Source organism: Hemicordylus capensis, chromosome 2, assembly GCF_027244095.1.
Source record: "Hemicordylus capensis ecotype Gifberg chromosome 2, rHemCap1.1.pri, whole genome shotgun sequence".
NCBI lineage: Eukaryota > Metazoa > Chordata > Lepidosauria > Squamata > Cordylidae > Hemicordylus > Hemicordylus capensis.
This window is the reverse complement of record NC_069658.1, coordinates 387387056-387400409: the sequence shown is the minus strand read 5'-3', so window position 1 is coordinate 387400409 and position 13354 is coordinate 387387056. Positions and strand designations below refer to the sequence as shown.

The 13354-nt window shown below is 40.4% G+C and overlaps 1 protein-coding gene across 1 annotated transcript in view; it reads right to left on the bottom strand.

Annotated features, from left to right (window-relative positions):
• The window catches only part of LOC128343481 (myosin-1B), a 29361-nt gene extending 17281 nt beyond the window's left edge, over positions 1-12080 (bottom strand). The window contains exons 1-13 of the mRNA XM_053292612.1: positions 12034-12080; positions 6619-6841; positions 6370-6513; positions 6118-6274; positions 5245-5272; positions 5015-5135; positions 4194-4286; positions 2945-3008; positions 2767-2865; positions 2554-2657; positions 2338-2476; positions 875-993; positions 581-730 (exon numbers count right to left, since the gene is read on the bottom strand). Coding sequence (XP_053148587.1) covers positions 581-730; positions 875-993; positions 2338-2476; positions 2554-2657; positions 2767-2865; positions 2945-3008; positions 4194-4286; positions 5015-5135; positions 5245-5272; positions 6118-6274; positions 6370-6513; positions 6619-6819 — 1419 coding nt within the window. The 5' untranslated portion in view covers positions 6820-6841; positions 12034-12080. The remainder of the gene's footprint in view (positions 1-580; positions 731-874; positions 994-2337; positions 2477-2553; positions 2658-2766; positions 2866-2944; positions 3009-4193; positions 4287-5014; positions 5136-5244; positions 5273-6117; positions 6275-6369; positions 6514-6618; positions 6842-12033) is intronic.
• Positions 12081-13354: the final 1274 nt, after the last annotated feature.

The window sequence follows — 13354 nt, the reverse complement described above, 5'->3', positions numbered from 1 at the left end:
TGCAAGCCTATTATCAGCCTAGCCACCTAATGGCACAGTGAGGAAATGACTTGAATAGGAAGCCAGAGGTTGCCAGTTCGAATCCCTGATGGTATGTTTCCCAGACTATGGGAAAGACCTATTTGGGGAAGCAGCGATCTAGGAAGATGCTGAAAGGCATCATCTCAGACTGCGCAAGAGGAGGCAATGGTTAACCCCTCCTGTATTCTACCAAAGACAAACATAGGGCTCTGTGGTCACCAGGAGTCAAAACCGACTCGACGGCACACTTTACCTTTACCTTTATTCTCAGCCTAATGAAGTCTTTCCACATTTATGGTTCAATACAAAACTGTAAGTTTCCATTCCTTAAAATGTGCCTTTTCTTAAATTTAATTGCAAACTGTTGCATGTTTTATAGCTTGTGCTCTACAGTATTTTTTTTTTTTAAGAGATGAAGCCCTCCATAAAATGAGATTCGTTATTAGGCATGCAGAGTCAAACTTATGATAGCTTTTCAACATGTGATATAATTTTGATTTAGTTTTTTAAAACCTGCTTTTTTAACTTTACAGTGTTGTATTTCTCTCTGTTTACCTACATCAAAAATCTCAAAGCCAGCAATGTCCAGCACACCAATGAAGTGCTGTCTGGATTGCTTGGTATCCAACTGCTGGTTAATACGGACGACCATCCACAAGAACATCTTTTCATAGACAGCTTTTCCCAGAGCACCCACATTATTGTACACCTAAGAAGACAGGATAAGAACAGAAGTCACCATGTACAATAGAGGAACATGTTTGATTTAATCATTAATTACAGTTTGATTTAATTATCAGTGGCAAAACATTGATGATTATATTAGTGTTGGTTTTGGCTAATGTAACATTACCTGCTGGACAGTTTGGCCTTTGGTGACAAATTCATTGCCGACCTTGACTCGAGGGTAGCACAGAGCTTTCAGCAGGTCTGCTGAATTGAGGTTCATGAGGTAGGCAGCCTTGTCAGCAACTGTGCACAGACACAAAAGAATGAGATTATCAGCACAGGAATATTAATTACTGTTAAACGGGATGTTATTATCACTGTATTCATGCAATGCGTTATTATGGTGGTAATGAAAAACAAAGATAGGATAAATGTAGGATAAAACCTCCTAACTGATGTTACCCTTTTAATGATGAGCAATAAGGTAACATATCAGAAATAGAATATTATATCTGACCGCTGATGTCCCATTCAATAACCTTGTGCAGTAATGCAACTCCACTAGCACTATGCTCACATTAAAATAATACTACTACTATTTTAACACCCCTAAAGTTCTTAAGAAACTGACCATAACAAAAAATAGTCTCTAAAAAGCTTGGACATATTTTTTTAAAAAATCTCCTTGCTTCTTCCAAATAACTAATTTTCAAGACCCATCACACTGGAAAGCCCTACCTGCCCCACATATTTATTTATTTTTCTTTAAAATATATCCCATCCTTCCAGTATTTCAGGTTGTTGTTTGTTAAAAGAATTCTTTTAAGTTAAAAGAACTTTTAAAAGTTCTAGGGATGCCTAGAAAAGACGACTAGGCATCCCTAGAAGGGGAGACGGAAAATTCTTCCACCAAAGTTAGTGGAAAGAATCTCTAGAGATGAGTTTGCTTCCCTTAAAAAAGAAAACAGTTTAAAATCACCAGATGCCATTAGAATACATTTCTAAAAAACAACATTATAATATGGTTTTATATTATAAAACCTTTCAGACCAGTCTTTAAAACCTGACACAAATTGCTGAAAGTTTGGATCCAAAGTATGTGAGTAATAGGAAAATAGGCACTACTGTAATTCTGTTCTGCAAACACTTGTGCAAGAGCTTGCACAAGAATTCATGTAGTGTTACACTATGCATGTTCTATGTAGGTTCTCATGCTTCTCTTTATGTAAATAGGCAAGCTCCTGTGGAAGTGGAAGAACATATTTGGATTTAATGCAACTTGGTTTGTGCAATAGTCTAGTGTGAGGTATAAAACAGTCCTGCCATGAGTGGGGAACCCACATGAGTGGGGAACTCATGTGGAAAGGCAGCGTTACATCCAACCTCACTGACATCCTTTCTCTGGAATAATAGTTTGTCCTGTCACAAACCAACAGTAGTTATTTTGCAGACATAAAAGTGGACATCCAGTCTCTAAGAAGAAAGTATTTTATTTAGGCTTAGACCGCCCGGCTTATATCCAAGAGGAAGGATGCTGCAAGAAAGTGACATTCTCAATATTTGGTTTCAATTTTTTAATACACGTGTTTATGGAACGAGTGGCTTCTTTCTGTAACATGTTAGGGTCCTCCCATACATTCTCCATACCTTCAGTGCCATCTGGTTCTGCCTGCTCCTCACGCTGCTTCTGCTTGAACTTCATGTTACCATAGTGCATAACAGCTCCTGTTAGTTTGTAAATGGCTGTCTTTTCTTCAGGGTTGAAGCCCAGGATGTCAATGGCTTCCTGTCAATTGAATCAACAGTGAACATTCTGGCTAATCAAGTTAATACTCAATGAAATCAGTTCGGCAAGTTACTTACATCAGTTGCCATCAGTTCTTCCTGATCATCAATACTGGCGACAGTGATCTCACCCTGACTCACAAAATGATAATCGTATGGGTTGGTAGTAATCAGAAGCATCTCTAAATAAGGAAAAGAAGAGACATGGATTTACTTTCACCCAATACATAACCAAGCATTAACTCAAGATGTTACTCCATAGCAGCAGCCACTAAAACCTTTGTATCTTACCAATCAGTTCTGGCTTCTTGTTGGACATGATTTGATAAAATATGTGATAGCTTCTTTCAGCTTTTAGCTGGAAAGTAACTCTGGACTTCTCCAACAGATCTGGCAAGATATTGGAATAGTATTAGCCAGTCTCCAGTGAAAGAAAGAAAGTAAGGTAGTTTAGTCTTAAGTCTCTTACATGTCTCAATGTCAGCAGAAGCCAGTTTGCCTGTAGCACCAAAATGGATTCTGATGAATTTACCCTGGGGGGTGGGGGGAGATGACATTTAATTACAAGACTGTTTTGCATGTATTCCATAAATTGCTAAGTGCCATTTTTAGAATATGATTACTTAATATGGGGTAATAACGGTGTACATAACCCCATTGCCATGATGCAATAGATCAGAGGTTCCCAGCCAGTGGTACTCTGGATGTTGTTGAAGAACAACTCTCATTAACCCCAGTCACAATAATGCTACCAGTTCGGAACCCCTGCACTAGAACAAGGGAAAACATTAGATAGATGAAGTGAGAATATCTATATAACTGAATTTTGGGCATGGCTCACATTAGGGACCCACAGAGGCTGCTGCACAACTTGAAAGGCAGTCCTGAAGGTGTAGCATGATGGGGTGCCGTAGAATGACTTAAAACCATGCCTCGGCAGTTACACAGTGCTCCTTCCATTTGAAAAGGGAAGGAGAGTGTTGTGTGACTGCCCAGAAGTGGGTTTTAGTAATTCTGCAGCCGCCCCATCATGCTGCACTGTTGTGACTGCCTTTCAAGTTGCTCAGCAGCCTCGGCGGGTCCCTAACATCTGACATAGGGCTGCCTGTCATGTCAGCCAGTAGTAGCCATGGTTTCAGTATAATTTTGCAATTTTGAGTGTTTGGCATTTACTGCTTTATCCTTCTTACAAAGCAATAATCATCTATGTGGAATGTTCCATTGAAAATGAATTACAGATAAAAATGTAGCATCATTATAAAGGAAAGAGCAATATCCTTCCATGCAAAGGGCATGAAATGTGTAGTGAATTTTTAGGAAATAAGAAGATTGAACTCTTTTAGGGCTGTGCTTCTGTAAATTTATATTTGCCTCCTATATGTTTTGCTGTCTTTATTTCTGTGTCTTTCTGCTTATCGTTTCCACTTTTCTGCATTCTTAGGAATTTACTGTTCTGGATCCATTTATCTTCACAAAAACTGTGTGAGAAGTGATTAAGCTGGGAGTGGGGGGAAACCTGTGATATGTCCACCACATGAGATGTATGGCTAGTTGACCCATAATCAAACCCTGTGCTTTATCTACTGCACCACAATGTCTTTGATTATTTCCATCATTATCTGAATGCAAAGAAAGATGGCACAAAACTAAAGACATAATTATATGACTGCCAAGGTTCCACTGATAACACTCAAAATACATTTCTGAAGAGGACTTACAAAACGGGAAGAGTTGTCATTCCTCACAGTCTTGGCGTTCCCAAAGGCTTCCAACAAGGGATTAGCACTGATGATTTGATCTTCAAGCGTCCCCTGCAAAAGTGTTATTGCCATTTACCTATTAAAAACCTATAGCAGTTAACAAAAAATAAAGTTTAACCTTCTCCAGGGTCTTTTTAGGGGGGCTGGGGTCCAATTGCCCAGGGCCCCACACATGGTTGCACAATCCAAAGCACAGTTCAGTATTTAAAATGCTCAGGTCAGTCCTTCCACTCAAGGCAATAAAGCTAATCAGTTAAAATACAACCCCAGGATCAAGAGTAGTTTATCTCTTTCAATAACAAAATCGTAACATAAAATTGCTTTAATTCTGATGTCAAGACAGATGGTTTTTTAAAAGAGTGTGTGCGTATCTAGCATTTTTTTCAATCTGAGAAAAAAATTACATTGACACAGGATGCAGTGAGAAGAAAGTGCGTGCAGTAGGGGTCCAATGAACATTCCGCCTCGCCCCATGCCTCTTATGGGGTTTTCGGTTAATCCATTTCTTGATCCAGAGTCAGACCAGCTTTTGAATGGGGCATTAGATACTTGTATTCGAGACCTGGAACAGAGGCGTGGCTAACAAACAGCCAGCAGCAAGAACACTAAAAAGCAGTCTGCACTTGCCTCGCTGTATGTAATATCTATTTCATTAAACTATTAATATCCCTGATTCCACTCCACTTCCTTGTCCTTGCATACCACCACGTTTTCCTCTGGATTCTTCACTTCTCAGAGTCTTAAAAAGGCCCTGGCCTTCTCCTAAATGCACAGCTCACCTTCAGCTTGCCTGCTTGCTGCTGTGGTTCTTCCTTCTTCTTGTCACTGGCGGCTGCAATTGTTGCAAAGTACTGAATGACACGCTTTGTGTTCACAGTCTTTCCAGCACCAGATTCTCCACTGTCCACAGAAACATAAATAAATAAATGGGAAGAGCAAATAATCAGCCACTGAACTGCACAGAAAAGCTTGCACTGACTTGAAGCCTACTTACTAGAAGTATACTTACGTGATTAGGATCGACTGATTCTCACGATCTACAGAAACAAGAGAACAAAGATTTAAGGTACAAATGCCACTGTCATAACTGAAATTGAAACCAACAGCAAGCAGCATGCAGACTAACACTGCTCTTGTGTTCGAATGCTTTGCACGTAAACTGATTTACCCCAGTCCCCCTTCCTGCTGTTTCCCCCAGCATATATCCCTGAGAGTCCTGACACATTTTCAAGTGGCAACAGGGCAGGAAAGGGAAGGGAGACATAGGAAGAATCTTTGTGCACATGAAACATATTAATGCAAGGGTAATAATAGTCTGGATGGATGCTGCTCAGGATTTCTTTAAAATATACTAGGATGGCCCAATCATCTTAGGCTATAGTTATTTAAAATTTGCATCGCACCTTTATTCAGTCCCCTCTCCCCGCCGCCATTTAAAAATCTCATGGGAGATTGTTTGTTAGAGTATTTCCACAAAAAATGGGGGAGGGAGGTTTAAGAACAACATATAGATATACATATGCATATAATGTCAGGTGCAGCAAATACCGTCTGGCATCCACACTAGGACTGCACTGCTGCAACCGTGGATGGCATCTAGACTCACGCTGTGTCATCACCATTTCCACCAATCTCCTCTTCCTTCTGAAGCCCACTGTGCCTACTGAAAATCTGTCCCTGAGTGCTGCACAACACACAGTGCAATTAGGATTTAGGCCTTTTAAAAGACATTGGAATTAATTTTGCTTTTATTTGAACCTTGATGATCACAGGAATAGGCTGTTGCTGCCAATAATCATGCACTTATTTCCTAGAAATTTCTTTGACTCAGTCTAGGAAACTGCCATTCTGAAGACACCTAAAAGTAGGTTTTTCTACTCACCAGTTAACATAAACTGATAAGCATTATCAGAGATGGAGAAAATGTGGGGAGGAGCCTCTTGTCGCTTTTTGCCCCTGTAGGCTGCCACCACTTCTGGGTTGTACACTGGCAGCCACTTATAGGGATTGACAGTGACACAGAAGAGACCTGAATAAGTCTGTAAAGAAAAGGTAGATAGACAGTAAAGTGGCTTCCCTATGAACACTACACTACATATCATGAACTCAATGATTAACTTCAGATTATACTCACATAGATCATCCAGGCTGCATAACGCTCTTTGAGGTTATACAGGACAGCAGGTTCATGAAGATGGGTCATCATAGCCATATCTTCAATTTTATCATATTTGGGTGGGTTCATAGGAAAGACTTGGTCATCCTTAACAGTCACAGACTGCAAGGAAAGAAAATATAATTAACCTAAGAACATACAAAGAGAGCAATATATGCCATTCTTTTTTTTTTTTTTTGCTACATAGGCTAATATTTCTTTACTTACATCTCCACCTTCTTTCTTGACAGTGACCTTCCCTGCTTCTTTGCTCTGGACCGTGCCTTTCACAAAGGAGATCTTAGGATCCACCACAAAGACGGATGTCTTGGCATCAAATGGTTTATTCTGAGCCTCAATTCTCTCCTTCTCTGATTTTCGGAGAAAAGGAGCAGCTGGCCCAAAGGCTGCCATCTCAGAGTCAGACATGGTGGCAGCTTAGCAGAGAACACTAGCGTAGAAAAAAGCAGATCACGCAAGGGTCACAGTAATATACGGCCACTGTATATTATTACAGGTTATTAAGCATATTTATGTTTCAACAAAGAGGTTCTCAAAGTGGCTTACATAGAAAAAAGAATAAGGCAGTATGTAAACCGTGTACATTTCTAACACTGACATGCCTTAGACTATGTGATAAAAACTGCAGAGGGCTGGATAGATTGGCAGAGGCTACCTGACACCTTCCCAGCCACTTCCATCTGCCTCCACCTATAAGCCACCCCCCATATTCACCTGGTGGTGCACCAGCAGAAATGCTCTAACCCACCACACTACTGTATTCCACACTTCCTCTTCCTTTTTAAAATCCAGGGAGCTGATGCTAGTGCACTGCTAGGGAAGGGAGGGGAAGGAAGGGAAGGGAGCTGCAGAAGAGGAAGGAATGTGTGCTGCTGGGTGGCATTTGGTGTGGGATGACACCACACAAGGAGTAGTAGCGCAGTACCACGCTGCTTCAGGTGCTGGGGGATTTGGGCCAGTACTGGTCAGAGGCACTCCTAGGGGCCACCAAATCCTCTTTACTCTGTCCCAGATGGTGTGGCCAACCGGCCAAGCAGGATGATGCTTAACTTTCACCGGGGAGGGGGAGCTCCAAAGGCCTTTTGGTCCAGGCTCGAAAACTACCTAGGTGCCCCTCTGATCCTGGTTGAGGAGACACATGGCCTTCAGGCATTTCATTAAATCATCTGAAATTATGTTCTTCCTTCTGTCTCTGTCTTTTACTGGGTGTTAGTCAACTTATTTAAACCACTCCAATCCAGCAATGCTTAGGAGTCCGTTACACCAGAGCATGCATGAAGTTCACGACAAAATGCATACATGGATTGGGTCCCTGTATTGAAATGCATAGAGTTGCCACCCCCTAGGATACCTGTGTGCAAGTGATCAGGGTATCTGGGCACAATTTTGAAATCATCACATGCCCTTTGGAGCCATATAAATGCATGGTAATTCATGTTCTTTAACTTCATCTGGATTGTGCCCTATATATTTTAGATCTCCATCTGTAAAATTAAAGCAGTGTTTCTAAAGCATTTTCTATCTATCATGGCTTCTTAGGCAGTGAGTGCCATATAAAAAGATATTACATCCAAAAGTTTGTTGAACAAATATGACGTAATCCATCAAGCACTGCTCCAATACAACTCCCCAACAATTTTAATGAAGGCAGTGCAGGCAGAAGCAACTTTCAGTAGACTGTGCTCTTACATTGCTAACTCAAAAATATTCTGACATTACAAAATGACACCATTGAAAAGTAAAAAGTATTCACAGCATTGAAAAGACAGCTGTGAATAAATCTGAGATGCACTTGATAATTATAAGAAGCACATAATGTTCTTCGTGGTCACGTACTATTCTTCTACAACGGTCCTCCTGTATTCACTGCCAAACTTAGGTAGCGAATGAAAGGGTACACTTAAAAAAAAAAAATCTTCATTCTGGCCCTACTTTAGTGTTTGGGAAATGAGATGTGTTGAAAGTCAAAAAGGACAACTATTTTGGTACCCAATATGAAAGGTACATGACCTTTACTTGAAGGGGCTTGCACAGAAAATGGAGTGGCATATCGGACCATAGTGGTAGAAGGAGAATTCTACCACTATGATCCTATGAGCCAGATGTCATTCAATACTTTCCTGTAGACCCCCAGCCTATTAAAGTTAGGCTTCCCAGCTTTCTCTACAGAGAGTAAACATTTGCAATATCCAGTTGGTAAATGTTCTACATCAATGGAAAGTATCTGGCATGTAGATTAAGATAGCTTAGGGCTAGACAGCATTTCCTCCATATTTCTTACAATTAGTGCTTAATTTTATCCCCCAACAAATCCATATTTAAAACATAACCAGAAACTGAATCAAAGTCTGCCAATCAGTTGAAGATGTTTTAGCTGATTTGACTTTAAATTAATTAACCCATGGAATTTAAATAGAATTACATATTCCCAAACCTCAGTGCCTGTTGTTTTTTTTCTTAAAGGAGAGAAAACAGACAGGGTTTTTTTCTTGTGTAAGGTAACTTATAATGTAATACACACCACCACATTACTAGCAGTAATTGCCATATTTAATGTTTTCTTCATCATATCTGGGAATATAGAACATCACAATATTTGATAGTATTACTGTAACATCTAAATAGTATAAACAAGGGGGGATTAGATTCAGATATAGTATCATTTATTTTCGCTGAGTAATGACTTCTCATTTGTCTGTGGTTCTTACTTTTGGATAGAAAACCTTTGCCTGCTGATTTGCCTTTGGAAGGCAAACCATTACAATATTATTTTGAAAGGCAAAGTATGTGCTAACTTACAAACTGCAAGGAAAAACCACCATTAAATTTCTTTTTCATCCAATCTTTTGCACTGAGAAAGGAACTGACACACTATGCAGCCTGCAGTCACCAGAGTCATTTTCATCACACCAAGAAAGATTTGAACAAGAACAAGAAGAAATAAGGGAGTAGCTCCAACAGGACAAAGAGGCACTGTTTAAAAGTGATGGTTCTCGTAGATTTAGCCAGCGGAGAGCAACTGGCCCTATTCAGCCTCAACACAGCATCCTTCCCAGTGCTTGTTGAAGGTGTTTACTTTGTGTGTGAGCAAAGCAGGGGGACAGGGAACCATCTTCCTTTCCTTTCCCTTTCCCCTATATAAACTGCTTTAAGAGCTTTTCTGTTGAAAAGCAATATAATAATAATAATAATAATAGCAGCCCCAGTAGTAATCGGCACCCTAGGTACAATTCCAAAACAACTTGAAGAGCACCTCAACACCATAGGGGCCAAGAAATCACCATCAGCCAACTACAAAAAATTTTTTTACGGGGAACAGCCTATATTTTGCGACAATATCTATAATAACAACAACAATATTGATAATAAAATTCAGCCACCCCAGGTCCTTGGGAAGGACTCGATGTCTGGGTAAAACCAACCAGTCAATAACACCTGTCTGACTGTGTAAACAAGAAATAATAATAGTTATCAAATTCATCTTATGCATCTTATGGAAGACTAAGGACACAGTTTGCTGCTGCATAATAATAGAGCAGTTCAACAGATAGCTACTCACTCTTCTTTTTCTCACCAAACGCAAAAAATATTTCTAGAGAGTTGTCTAGAAAGATATTTTCTGCTTTCCTAAAATGCATTTTCCTAATATGCCTCATGCTTCTAAGCATGTTTACATAGAAGAAAGTCCTATTCAGTACAATAGGATTTGCTACCTATTAAATGAGCATGGCTGCATCCTTAAAGTTTCATTGTGTCCTCTTTGCGGTAAGACAACAGCTAGATACATGCCCTACCTTATTCTGACAGAGACTAACAAAACATGTAATTGCTTTTTACTGAGTATATTCTGTTGCCTTCCTTCCACTGGATAAGAGTTTATGGCCATGGGATAGCCTTCTGGCAAGTACCAATTAAAAAGCCTTTGCATTGCACTATGGAAAGTGCTGTGAATTTAAAAGGAATCCATAAGGTTTGTCCCACCTAGTGATAGGTAAAGGCAGTCCTAGCATTTCTTTGGGTCTTTTTTCCTTAGTAATTTAACTATAGCCACCTAATGGCGCAGCAGGGAAGCAACGTGCCTAGAGAGCAAGAGGCTGTTGGTTTGAATCCCCGCTGGTGTGTTTCCCAGAATATGGGAAACTCCTATATCGAGCAGCAATGATATAGGAAGTTGCTGAAAAGGCATCATTTCATACTGCATGGGAGAAGGCAATGGTAAACCCCTCCTGTATTCTACCAAGAAAACCACAGGAAAACCTCTGTGGTCACCAGGAATCAACACTGACTCAACGGCCCAACCTAATATTATGAAACTTTGCCTCAATAAAAATGTCAGTGGATCCATTTTCTTTCTTTTGAAAGATTGCATTGTAGATCTCCAGCCACCAGAGATTTAGGAGACTAGTCCCCCCACCATTCTTTTTCAGCTCTAGTTGTAAACATTATATTAGAGCTTCGTTACTAGAATTCCCGATGTCATGTTTTCTTGTAAGAGCACCTGTTAGGGTGACCTGATTTGTACTGAGGGGGCAGCACAGAGACTGTGAGGTCCAACCCTTTCCCCTGCACCAATTCTCCAATTCAGATTGCTCCCCCAAAGCTGCTATTAGCTCTAGAGTAGAAAATATAAGCGCTTTTAAGCTCATAGCAGTCTTCAGTCCATTGGGGATGGACTGAAGCCCCAAGAGGAAAGCATGGAACCCCATGCCACAGCCCTGATTCAAATCAGACGGCCTCATGGCTGCATTTACAAAAAGAAAATTATATTGAGAGTTCCAGTCATGGAGCTCCAGTGTAACATGTAGCTTGGCCTAAACTTGAACATGTTTCTTTTCGTTCCTGGATCTCCAGCTCTGTTTCTTTCCCACTCTATTTACCCCTTTAATAATCAGTTAAATGCCATCTCTCCTCCCTAGCCTGTAGCTTGGGAAGGAAGGAAACTGATATCATATTAGAGGGTGTCCTTGCTCAACACCCAATTCCATGCTCAATGGTAGTAACTGCCTTCCTCTCCATCTGGATTAAGCTCCACCTCCACACAAATAGAATCTGTAGAGAATAAAGCAGCTCTAGAACAGACCTACAGACTCAGTATGGAAAACTTTGTTCCAGTTTGTTAAAGATTATTCTTAACTAAATAATGGACAAGAAGGACAGGCAAAAATAAGACATCATCTCTCAATGTGATACTTCACCCTTAACCCCCCAACCCAAATTAATCTCCATCTACTACTGTTATATAGTTCGATTCACATTCCCAAACAGATCTCATCAGTGGTATTCATTAGGAAATTGGCAAGGCCTTGAATTCTAAAAATTTACTCACTGTAAGGATAAAGGATTATCCAATAAGGCTTTCTAACTTCAAAAGACATCACAGAAAGCAATTAGAAGCTAGAAACCCTGACACGTGCTTGGAGGGGAGGAGCAATTGCTCATAAAGCTTCACACCACAAAACCTCAGGGCTGATCACTATGGGTGCCATGCAGCGCAATCTGAACACAATATCCACTAAATGTTCATGCAGAATATAAAAAGCAAGAGGCACTGCAAATGTCCCTTCTGCTCACTTCATTCTTTGCATCCCTCTTTCCCCCGAAGTGAGGAAATAACAGTCTTACCTCCTGGTGTATGAAAGGGTATTGTGGAGGCTCAACACTGGCCAATACTGCAAAATAAAAAGTGCAAATATCTTCTGAGTGATGCATTTTTATAGCCTCCATGATGAATTACTGACTGAAAGTGAATGGGCACATCTGAAATCCCTACTGACATAGTAAATCCTCCTGCATTAATGGTAGAGGCGGAAGGAATGAACTGGCATGTGTGGAATTCAGGGGTGCTGCCCCCCTCCAGTCCCCCACAGCCCTGTCCCGTTTCCCACACTTACCTATTAACTATCATAGGAAAGACAAGGCAGATTGGTCCTAGGCACCCTTTTATACTGTGGGATGAGCACACATACCAGCCCCTGTCATCCCCCCTGCCATTCTTCACCCAAGGCATTTTTGGCTAACCTTTCTCTGTAAAGCATTGTTTGGCAAACTTGACTAAAGGCATAATTGTCATTTGACATGACTGGATATAATTAGAAATATTTGATGTCCTACCGACTATGTGAGTAAATGCCCTATAAATAATTTCACAAGGGTCTTAAAGGAGAGAATCTGGGCTATTCAAGAAAGCCAGAGCATGGCAAAAGGGCCTCTTGGATTCTATTGCTGGTGTTGTCTTGTCATTGCTGAATGACCTCCCTAATGCTGCTTGCATATATCACAGTTCTGTTTTGGGCAGGAGAAGAAACAAGATTGGCAAGTTTTCTCATTGTGAAGTGCCTTTTTAGGGGGGGAAATGTAAAATTCATTGTAAGCCATTGTAAGTCACTGAAAACACATTAAACATCCAATTAAATATTTTTGGAATTGCTTTTCTAAAATCTTGGCAAAAGGAAGAGTTGCCATCTTCGGCTGATTTATGTCATTGTTTTTACACACAAATGACTTACAGCAGCTTTGGATAGGCGCTTAACATATTAGAGACCGCAAGTTTTTGCATACGTGGAGCTCAGCACCATGCATATAAACATACATCAGAGACTATGTACTTCTGGTGATCTTTGGTATGTGCAGAGCCAAGCATCACACTCTTAGCTATAAAAGAAAGTAGCTCCTGTCATACGTGTTCATCCAAAACCACTTTAGGAAAGTCAACAAGGACTGTTGTTAAATCACTTTCATGTGTTGTCAGAGCATTTAGAAGACCAGCCAAAGGCCAATCAAATGCTTCCTGTGGTGACTTTGCCACATTACTGCCATGTCAAAATGGTCACATGAACCAGCCTTTCCTAATTTAAAAAAATGTGGATTATGCTGGCGTTAAGGAGTAATACAATCATTCAATTTATTGACAGAGAGGAACAAAGGTATTGTTTTACTTCGAGGC